Genomic DNA, 12,185 nt, shown 5'->3' on the forward strand with positions numbered 1-12,185 from the left:
ACAACCAAATTAAAAAACCAACATGCAAAACTAAACTAGAAGCCAAGAAAGGGAAATCACCATGTGCTAAAAATAAAGGTTGCTCTCAGAGTCGGAACAGTGAGCAGAAGTTAAGAGGAACTAGTGCATCTAGGCCTTTGCAGCTGGGGGCTGGGGTCATAATTCCTGCAGAGAGAGGAGACTTGGGCCCCACACACATGGGGGCTGGAATTTATCTACCCATAGAAATCAGAGAGCCAACAGGTATTGCTGCATCAGAAAATCTCCCCCAGCCTGGGGGAGCCTCAGAGGAGCATGAGTGGAAAAATTCACCTATGATAAATTGTCACCCCAGCCTATACCTCATGTAGCTAAGGGATCTGAATACACATGACCTGCATGGGTGTGGAGACCGTAAGCCAAGAAGTGAGGGGCATGGAGGTTGGGAGCTCTTAAATCAGACACTCGGGCTCAGCCCTGGGCCTGCCTCTTATAGTGAGGATTAAATGAGTAAATGTCCTTTAAAAATGTTGAGAACTATGCCCAGCAAATTATAAGGGCTTAATAAGTGTTAGCTGCTATTTTTATTTTCAACTCATCTTGACTATTCCTGAATGGGCTGGCAGAGACTACCATCCCTATATGACAGGCCCTTTTATTTATGGCCTGAACTATCCATCATCCTCTTCAGCTGGTCTCTGCTTCTGGTCTTTCTCTCTCTAGGCCACCCTCACACCACTACCTGAGTGATCTCCCCAAACCATAGCTGCAGGGTTTTCACATCCCTGGTTAAAGACAGTTTTTAGTGCACGCCACCACCACCAGTTGCTAGGGTGTGGTCTCTGTGCCACTGTCCCTCCAAAGTGGCGTGCTCCCACATAACCATTTTGATGTCACTTTGTTTTTAATCTGTCATTTGAGCACCACCTTCAGTTTTATGATAATGAACATTTTGTCAGCCAATTTTTAACTATCATTTGTATTTCTAACCCTGTACTTCAGTGATACCTTTGAGTAAAGGAAAGATACTGAGCTTGAATGAGAGAGAGGGTTGGTCTGTCCTCATGGGTGAGGGAGACTTGCAGCTAGGGTTGTGTCACGTGATGAAAGCTCATGGGTTTTGAGTGTATTGCAGAGTGCTGAGGACACAATAGAGGCATTTTGGCAGTAGTAGCAAACATCAAAAGGTTTCATACCTACTCCACACCTACTTTCTGACCTAAAAAACAAACCACCAGCCTTTCAGCCATGGCCAGCAGAGCATCTTCTACCACCAGCAACGCAGAAACGCAGAGCCCCAAGTCATGTACACAAGGGACGTAAGAGTTGTCCAGAGAAATTGCTGTTAAAATACAGCCACAATCAACTCATTCTTACCTTTTTGATTAGTACTCACTGTTCACACTTACTGGCTTGGGATTGGCACCTGCTGGCAAGTTGAGCTGAAGTATCTTGAAAAGTAGAATAAGCAGTCAAAATGGTGGTCACAGTTCCCTGGCATCTAAATGGCCAAGTCAGAACCAAACTTTGCCAAAAGGTGAGTTTCCATACCTCCTCTGCCTTTCTAGCTTTATCCAAAGCAACCGTTGCCCAACTCTGCTGTTCTCTTGGATGTCCCTGAGTGTACCTGCCTCCTGCCACTGCTCATGCCTTCTGGGGCCTCTCCAGCCCCATCTGTTCTTGTTGAGAGCCCTCCAGACTCGTTTTCAGGACTCCCTCTTCCTGAAATTCCTCCTTCCCTTGTGGAGTTCATTTTTTCCCTCGAGAGCCGTCTTCTGGGTGATGCTTCTGACCCTTCCTTGCCTTAGCAAGCTCTTTTCATTGCTCAGCCAAGTTGAACAAATGGGATGTGTGTTTTGTGCCTGACTCTACATGCACCCCAGACCAGCTCTGGACCCTGAATGGCCCCTTGGCAAACTTACATTATACTAGGAGATTAATCTCAACCTCCTGGTTCTGCTCTTGGGACTTTGTGGGAATGTCTCCTGGGGTTGCCATGGTAAAATAAAAAAAAAAATTTAACAAAACTATTAGAAATATAGGATGACAATTATTCTATAAGATTATACATTGTGTATGTATGTATATATGCATGTGATTGGATACATGTGTATATTATTTGTTTGCATGAAACTATTAATGGATAATTTTTTTAAAGATAAAAATCATGACTCATACAAATACAAAATGAATAATTGTCAAAGATTTTAGTTAACGCATTAATTAATGAGAGACCAGTAAGATATTACAATTGTATCAGAAAAGAACCCAGAGTACCACACTTTTATAGTCAGGTACAAAATGCCAAAGCAACTTTCAAAATGGATGCAAAATTAGTCATTATTCCCAAAGTGATCGTCAGTGGTGTTCTGTGAGACACATTTGCCTTTCTACACACAGGAATTATTTGCATTACTGAATTTCCTACAAGTTAACTTCTACTTGTACAGAGTTTAAAAGAGCCTTAGTCAAAGACAAACATGGACAGCTGGCCAGGATATCATTAAATTTCAAAGTTATAATTTTTCCTTATGTTACATATAGTGGTCTCCATTGCATCTAATATTTTACATTAGATATGTGACTTTGTAGTCTTTTTATTTTTCAGAAACTGATATTTTATATTCAAAGAGGTAAAAAATTGCTTTTAAAAAATGTTCCAGTTCCATTCTTTACTGATTCTATACTTTGTCTGCTGAATCCATTGGTCCATAGATTATCCACAGCACTAAAAATTCTTTCCATACCAACAGTAGACACTGGACTTGAAATAGAATGTTGAGCCAGTTTTAACATATTTGGAGCAATAGTCTCTTTGTTGAAAAATATTTCCATGTATCAAGGAATGTTATTCTCTCGAGGCAAGGGAACAAGACACCAATGTCCTCATAATGAAAATTTAGAGGAACTGTTTTTTCCCCTCCATGGAGACAACTTCCAGATTTGAACTACTTTACCAGAATTGGGTGGATGGTAGTTCATGATCAGTCAAATACAAGTGCCACATACAAGGTACTCAGAGCATGGCAAAGGGAAATTTCCAAAGCAACCCACTTCTTCAGGTATTTTGCCAGGATTTGTGATCTTCCTGACTTATCATCTGTGGTTTATGAGTCCCATTTATCCCTTACATCTTGAAAATGACTTAAGATCAATAAGCAAGGACTTTATTTTCACCTTGTAATTTTAGTTTACTTTGCATATGTGGTTATAACCCCTTTCTCAATCCTATGTCGTATATTTTTCCTTTCTGCCTTTCTTGTAGAGGTTTTACCTATTTTGTTGATATTTTATAAAAATCAGCTCTTGGGTTTAGTTATCATTTCTATGGGTTTGATGTTGAGCTTTATTTCGTTTATTAATATATCTATGTCTAATTTTATCTATTAATCTATTTCACCTATTTTTCCTTCAATTTTCCTAGCTTCTTGAATTGAATAATTCAGTTTTATTAATTCCTTTTTAATTATAAATGAGTTTAAAACCATGAATTTTCTTCTTAATATAGTTTTGGCCTTATCACATAATTTAATAAATAGTGTTCTAATTATTTGTGGTTTGTAAATAGTCCATAATCTTGGATTTTATATACTCTTTTGCCCAAGCATTAGTGAAATATTCAAACTTTCCAAGGAGTTGGAATTTTAAGTTATCATTGTTTTAAGTTTCTCTTTATTCTTTTATGCAACAAATATTTTGGTGCTGTTTTCCTCCATGTCAGGAATCATACCAGATACAGGGCTCAGTAGAGTAAGTGCAACCAGCATGATCACTCTGCTCATAGAATTCATCATTTGCTTGAGTGAGACACAACTGCAGTCACACAGTCTTACAGTCCTAATGTATACGTGGAAGGAAATCTCACAAGACTTCTCAACTTCACTAGAAGTGAAGTTGCCTGTTACATTTAGTAAACTTTCCTTAATCTTAACGTCCTTACCTTTTTTCTTCACTGTGAATGGCTTTAGTATCTGTTTGACTCCAGGTAAGCTAATCATTTATTTTCTGTACGTAGTTTTGATGATTTCTTCCTGAAGCTTCACATAAGCTCTAAAATCTAAAGGGCTCTCAATTCATATGAGATTTGCAGTTTACGGTTCTACTTGTAATAAAAGTTTAAAATATGTAAGTATATGCTGTTATTTTCTGAGTAAACAGACCCTGTATTTAAAAAATTAAATCTTAGAAGAAGTTTTATGAACATAATATATACTTATTCATTTAAAAAAATCACTAAGTACTAAAAGGCTTAATGAAACAACAAACATTCATCACTCTATCTCTGCACACCCCATTCACTCCCCAGAGGCAACCACTTCCAATTATTTAGCAGCTTCTTCTGGTAGTCTCTTAGTTTCTGCCACATTTTCACCAATGTGTGCTTTTTTTTTTTTTTTTTTTTTTGGAGACAGGGTTTTGCTCTGTTACCTGAGCTAGAGTGAAGTGGCATCTTCATAGCTCACTACAACCTCAAACTCCTGGGCTCAAGCGATCCTCCTGCCTCAGCCTCCCAAATGGCTGAGACTACAGGTGCACAACCACCATGTGCCCGTAGAAGCATAGATTTTTCTATTTTTTGTACAGATGGCATCTCACTATGCTGCTCAGACTGGTCTCAAACTCCTGACCTCAAGTGATCCTCCTGCCTGGGTCTCCCAAAGTGTTAGGATTATAGGTGTGAGCCACCGCACCTGGCCACTGATATGCTTTTGCTACAATTTCTTGACCCATACACTTTAGACAGCATCTTGTGACTTCTTCATTTGATAGTTGTTGGTTTCATTTTCTTGAACCATATTCCCTAATTCTTTAAAAACTCTCATCACTCTAGTTAAATCACCTTTGTTAAATGTGTATTCAGTACTGCAGTGATTAGGAATGAGTAAATATGCCTTACTGTATAGTCAGGTAGTAAATTACAAATAATGTGTGCTTTCTTGAATATTTTGTCATTTCCCTGGAATTTCTAATTATCTTTTTTAAAAAAATTTTTTACCCCACCTACCAGATATATGTGTGTGTGCACATGCATATAATCTTAAAATTATTTTATTTTTTATATACAATTATATATGTATAAGATGTAGTAATATAATAAATATATCTACCCACCTATGTGCCATCATATCAGGTTTTCTATCACAACTTCTTTTTCTCTGGAGACATCTCTTCCAGGGCTCATCCAAAGTGGACCAGTTGTTCTTTTTTTTTTTTTTTTTTTTTTAGCTTTTTACCGCAATTCCACCTACAGCTGCAAAGGACCAGTTGTTCTTAAGGCCTGCTGCCCATCGTTCATTCCAGAATCTCCCTTTTCTACTCCTCGATTGGATCCACCATTTCCTGTATTCCATGTTTTCCTGTTCCTGGTTTATTTCTTCATTTTGCTAGAGGAAGTTCTCAAGCAGTTTTCAAATACATCATGGGAAATATATGTTCTGAGTTTTTCATGTCTTCTAGCGATAATAATTCTTGAGAAATTTGATGCTCTGAATCTCATTTGTAGACACAAAAGGGAGCAGAAGAGTGAAGTTAACCAGATCCAGTCCTTCTGAATGTGTGTGAGTGTGTGTTGGGGGGTGGGGAACACAGATGACAGGCTGATCACCTCTGAGGTGCTGTCCATATAGGCCCTTGATAGGCTGGACAGATAGGCTGAACATGGCAGGGGACATGGGCAGTCTCCAGCTGAGACCAGAGAACCAGCAGCCTGGGCACCAAGAGCCAGCATGGCTCAGCTGCAGTTGTGTGAGAATGACATCTGGATTTGTTTGACTGCTGCCATTTCCAAAGAAGTCAAGGGGTTCTAGGTTGAATTAATTTTCAAAAAATGACTTCCTGAACAAGGGAGGTGAGGGGCTTGGTTAACTTAACAATGGAGTGGTTCACGATTAGGTAACTTATTCTGATCCGAGTATATATTGTTCGTTTGGCGAATTTCTAATCCCTGAGTGTTCATTTCAAATGCCACCTCTCTATATAACTTTCCTTGACACTTCCCTTGTCCATGATTCATTTATTATTTGTCTGGGTTCTTGGTCTCTATTTAGTCACTTACCGTATTGCTGTAATACGTCTCTCTGCACTATTGGATCGAGTTCCGCAAGGATATTTGGACAAGCCACTCAATACTTGTGATTATGAACCTGAAATGGAGGCAGTAGTTCTGGCTCCATATTTGCCACTGGGCTTTGTAAAGATCAGATGAGTTGTATATTACAGTGCTTTACAAACAACAAATGGAAGATGGCTGTTTTTCCTGTCTATTTGTTAATGTAATGAATAACTACTTCAAATTAGCAAACCAGTTAAGTAGCCATTGTCCCTAGCATCTGTGTAGCAGCCCACCCTGATGTGTCCTGAATTTCTCAGTGGGAAAAGAAAGGTTTGCATTTATTCTCCAACTTCTTCAGCAGTGGAAACTTCCTTTCAGCTTACTCTTCTTCCTCTCCTCTCTGAAGTTCTTAAGCTGTCACTGTGCACATGCAGTGGGCTGTCTCATGGCTGTATCCTCTATGGCCCCCAAGGCTGAGGAGGAAGGAATCAGGCAGCTCCTGCCCAAAGTAGCCTGGGGCTCCCTGATAACCAGACATGGCCTGAGTCTGGGATTTGCAGACCCAGGTCTCAGGAACTACACTGCTACCCCTGGTGCTGGACAGTCTTTTTCCCACTTCTCACTGTTGTATAACAAGGGTGTTGAATCCCAGCCTACCTCAGTCTGACGGATGTGGTGGGTCTGTTGGTCCAGGGCCTTGCACAGACCATTGAGTTTCAACACCAAACTTGGCTAAGGATGCTCCAGGCTTGTGGTTCCTCTTCATTTGTATGCCTGGGCTTGGCCATTGACCTCCAATCCCAGAAACAGTGGCCCTGACAGCTAGACTCAGGAGCTCCCAGCATCAGCCACATGCTGTGCCAAGGCCAGCCCTGCCCCAGCTCCTCTCTCAAACCTGGTCTCTAAAAACTCTAAAAACCAGAGTTCCAGTTTCTATTCCTTCCTTTCTAGAAGGCTTTATATGCGCATTAAACCACCCTTTCCCTGGTGACCAGCTTTACACACCAGAGATCTCAGTCACAAAGTATCCTGCTTCTCTAATCTCTGGCTGTGCAAACCTGCTCATCCTGTATTTGCTTAACTAAGTCAGCCCTTCAGTGACCCCTTTAAATGGAAAAGAAGGTTGTCTTTTGATTAAAACACCATGCCCAGTATAAATATGACACAATTGGACTATGGGGAATCTGGAGGAGATAGCTTGGATTAGAGTGATGGCCTGGCTGTGTGCACATATACATGTGAATTGTGTGGAATTTCCTGGTGCCCTCAGCCATGGAGATGTTGAGGAGAGAGCCAGTAACTATGGACTCAGGGAAAGAGACCTGGTGTAGCTGTGAAATTACACTGCAGGTGACCTTGAGTGATTTGCTTTTCTGTCTGAGCACCTTGCTGTGATAGGGTCTCTGCAGCCATGGAGGTTGGTGCTATGCAGGGGATTCTGACATCATGTAGAAGAGTAGACTAGGCAGCTTCGGGGGATATCTTCCAAGATTCTATGAAAATGACAAGATTGAGGCTGTGAAACTTTCCATCTCTGCATGAAACAGCCTTGTAAAATCTTTAGTTGTGCCCAGGATTTGGTACACCGTAGACACACCATTTAGGACATTTCCTTTCAGTCTTCTTCCACACTTATTCTCATTTATTCTTTTTCTCCCTCATAATCTATATTTTCTTCTCATTCCAGCTTTTGAATCGAAAAGACAAGACCACCTTTGAGAAATTGGACTATCTGATGTCTAAAGAAGATAATTACAAGCGGACTCGGGAATATATCCGAAGCCTGAAGATGGTTCCCAGTATTCCTTATCTAGGTAGGAGTTTGAATTGGCTCATTATTTTTAAGAAACCTGCTCAGTGCCAAATAATATGTTTGTAGTTTCTAATTGAGAAACTTCCAGAAAGCAGCATGGGCCATGGATAAAGAGGCAGTTGGTTGGCTCTTTGGATTAGAAGAGGCTGTTGATAGTTCTCAGGAATGGGAACCCGGATGAGGGTGAGAAACAAGGGATGTTTTACTTTTTATACAAGTGACCTGTGAACCCCAGGGTTCCCCAGGCTGCAACCCAGATGGGTCACAGTGATAGTGACAAGACTCTTACTGGTTCATCCATATCCTCCCAGACTGGGGGAACTCAAACCCTCTGTTCTGGTTCTCTGGGCACTATTAGTCTATTTCATAAGATTCATACAAACAAAATTATGATTATTAATTTTTCTAGTTAGAAAATAATGCATGTTCATTGTAAGGAACTAGGAGGAGAATAAAGTTAATACCATTTATTATCCCACCTGAAGATATTTTGCTGCGTATCTTATCATTCATTTGGGTGTATATAGAAAATATATGTTTACTCCATCCTGAACACTCAATGTTTCTATCTACATTTCTATACGATTACTCAGCCTCATCAGATGGACTTGTCAAACTCGGATCTGCTCTTGATTATTGACCCATTTAAATTGTTTCTATGTTTTTGCTATAAAATGTCATGATGAACATCCTCATTACAAAAACTTTCTACATATGGTTATGATTATTACCTTGTGATAAACTCTTAAAAGTATGATTACATCTTCAAAACTTATGCAAAAACTTATGCCTTTTCCTGTATTTTTCAAAATTTCTTCAGAGAGTTTGTGTCAATTTATACTTTCATCAGAAGGGGATGAAATTGCTTGTTTCTAACCACATGCACAAATACTGTGTGTTTTCATGGCTTTTTTTCTTTTTCTTTCTTTCATTCTTTATCTGCCAATTTCATAGGCGAAAAAATCTTGTAGTTTGGATTTCAGGGTTATGCTAATTTTATGAAAAAATTCTTTTAATCTTTTATGATCTAAAATAGTTTTAATAACAAGGAAAACTAAGGTTTTATAGACATTACTCCTGATATTTGCAGGGGATCTAGTATAATTTTTTGGAGATATATCTTTAACTACCTTTAAAATTTCTACCATGAGCATTATTTATTTAGATTTTCTAATTCTTTTACAGCTAACTTGGAAAATTTATTTTTTAGTAGAAAATCATCCATTTGATACACAAGTTTTCAAAATTATTAGCATAGAGTTTTTTCCTTATTTAATTTTTTGGAGTATTATACAGTATGCTCTAATAAATTTGAACCTCTGTGTGTATACGGTTATATTTGATACGGTTATATTTGCTTTTGTATTCCTAATGGCTTATATTTTTGTGTGTTTTTTTTTTTTTTTTTTAATTTTTCTTGCCAGAGTTTTGCCTATTGGTCTGTCCAAAGAACTTGGATTTTGGATTTTGTTTATCAGTCATACTTTCTTTTTGCCTTTTAATTTACTATATTTTATCAATCTAGGATGTGCTTTTTCTTTCCACATTTGTACACCTCTGAAATTGGGATACATCTTTCAATTGATGATAAAGCATTGTGACATTGTTTAATGGGCAGTAATTTTTCTTAGTGATACATAAAAGGTATACCTTATAATAGATGATATCTTAAATGTGAAATATAGAATTTCTGTGTTTTTCTTTTATAATTCATCTCTTATTTTCTTAAAATTTTATTATTTCTATTAACTACTAGAGTTGAATTATTGATTCATTTATGTATGTATAATTCTTTTCACTTTAATAGGGAAAACAGTTAAGGCTATAAATTTTCCTCTACTGCTGCTTTTGTTGCATCCTGCATGTTTTGATGTATGGTGTTCTCAGTGATATTCCTTAAATGCACTGTGTAGTTTTAATTTTTTTAATTCAAGTATTATTTAAAATAGCGGGTTTTTAATTTTTAAGGGCTTGGGATTTTTGTTTTTAAAAACAGCTTTATTGAAATATAATTAATACATAATCCATTTAAAATATACAATTCAGTGGCTTTCAGTATATTTACAGAATTGTGCAACCATAACCACAATTTTAAAACATTTTTATCACCCCAAAAAGAAACCCTGTGCCCATTAGCAGTCATTCCATTTTCCCTCTAGCTATCCCCCTCTCCCACCCTCAGCCCTAGGCAACCACTAATCTATTTTCTGTCTCAATAGATTTGCCTATTCTAGAAATTTCATATAAATTGAACCATATAATATACTGTCTTTATGACTGGCTTCTTTCTCATAGCATCATGTTTTCAGCATTCATCCATGTTGTAACATGATCAGTACTTCATTCCTTCTTATTGCCAAATAATATTTCATTGTATAGATATATACCACATTTTATTTATTCATTTTATTTGATGGACATTTGAGTTGTTTCCACTTTTTGGCTGTTATGAATAACACTGCTATGAATGGCTTGGGTTTTTAAAAATGTAGTCTTCTCTAATTTTTGAGATTTGTCTTCTGGCTTAATATAAGATCAGTGTTTCATGGGTGCTGGAAAAGAAGGTGTAATCTCTCAAATTACTCTTATAATTGCATTATAATATTCAAATTATTAACTTTTGACAACTAGGTTTATCAAGGACAGAGGTGTATGTTAGAATACACTTGAATTTCTAGTAGTTTCTGCCTTACATATTTTGTATATAGAAGTTTATAATAGTTTTAGATTTGTTATGAAGTATCTCATATAAAATTGGTTCCATTTGTTATTTGCTTTTACTTCTTTGTTATTGTGTGACATCTGTTTTACTTTTTTATTTTATATTTATTTTATTTTGCATTTGCATCTTTATTTGCTAAGTGAAGACTTTTTAAAAAATCGATTCTTAATATTTTACATACATATGTGATATTTTGTCACATGCATAGAATGTGTAATGACCAAGTCAGGGCATTTGGGGTATCCATCACTTTGGGTATGTATTGTTTCTATGTGCTGGGAACATTTAAAGTTCTCTCTTCTAGCAACTCTGAAATACACAATAAATTATTACTAACTGTAGTCAGTCACCCTACTCTGCTATTGAACATTAGGACTTACACCTTCTATCTAACTGTATGTTTGTACCTATTAACCAACCTCTCTTCATCCCCGCTCCCCAACTCCCCTCACACATACGTACCGTTCCTAGCCTCTGGTATCTATCATTCTGTTCTTTACCTCATGAGATAAACTTTTTTAGCTTCCACATATGAGTGAGAACATGTGATACTTGTCTTTCAGTGCCTAGCGTATTTGACTTAACATAATGACTTCCAGTTCCATCATGTTGCTGCAAATGTGACATGATTTCATTCTTTTTTATAGCCAAATACTCTATTTAAATGTATATATACACCATATTTTCTTTATCCATTCTTCCATTGATGGACACTTAGGTTGATTCCATATCTTTGCTATTGTGAATAATGCTACAATAAACATGGGAGTATAGATATCCCTTTGATATACTGATTCCTTTTCCATTGGATAAGTACCCAGTAGTGGGATTGCTGGATTGTATGGTAGTTTTATTTTTAGCTTTTTGAAAAATGACCATACTGTTTTCCATAGTGGCTGTACTAATTTGTATTTCCATCAGCAGTATATAAGTTCCCCTTTCACTGCATCCTCAATAATATTTGCTATTTTTTGTCTTTTTAGTAATAGCCATTCTAACTGGGTTAACGTGATATCTTGTGGTTTTGAGTTATTTGCATTTATTTTATAAATCTTTGACTATATTTTAGATTTTAATATTTTCAGTTGCTTTGATTTACATGTTAACCTTGCAAACAGCATTTAGTTGGACCCAATATGAGAGAAGTTGCCTTTTAATACGGGAATATAACTCTTTCACATTTGCTTAGTCTTATGCCATATAATTGAGTTGAATATCATTATATTCTTTCTTTTTTCATGCCTTCATATCCTTTCCTTGTTCTCTTCTGGCTTCCTATAAACTATAGTGTCTTTCTACTTGGTCACTAGCAAATCTCCATCTCAGGTCTGCAGACCGAGGGGCATGTTGATATGCACAGCCCCCAAGTCTGTTCCCACTTTGTCTGAGGCTAATCAGTTGAGAGATGGGATTGATGGTATTAGGGTGGGGGTAGCCTAGTGCAGTCCACTGGTTCAACTAGCAGAGGTGCTCCAGGATTGTTAAGGATGGCCTCTTTTCCCTAAAAAGGATGATCGTGACAGCTGTCCTGTATCGTCTGCTTTCTCTGTGCCTAGCACTTTGCTAGGCATTTGAATTCACCATCTCGTAGAATGCTCATAATAGCCCAGTGAATAGCA

General features: G+C 37.5%; 1 protein-coding gene across 8 annotated transcripts in view; it reads left to right on the forward strand.

The window, feature by feature from the left end:
• RALGPS1 (Ral GEF with PH domain and SH3 binding motif 1) overlaps window positions 1-12,185 on the forward strand; it is a 263,112-nt gene that overhangs the window by 116,127 nt on the left and 134,800 nt on the right. For all 8 annotated transcript variants that reach the window (XM_069476798.1, XM_069476801.1, XM_069476804.1 and 5 more), the window contains one exon: window positions 7,719-7,845. In XM_069476798.1, coding sequence (XP_069332899.1) covers window positions 7,719-7,845 — 127 coding nt within the window. The remainder of the gene's footprint in view (window positions 1-7,718; window positions 7,846-12,185) is intronic.

This window comes from Eulemur rufifrons, chromosome 7 (assembly GCF_041146395.1).
Source record: "Eulemur rufifrons isolate Redbay chromosome 7, OSU_ERuf_1, whole genome shotgun sequence".
Lineage (NCBI taxonomy): Eukaryota > Metazoa > Chordata > Mammalia > Primates > Lemuridae > Eulemur > Eulemur rufifrons.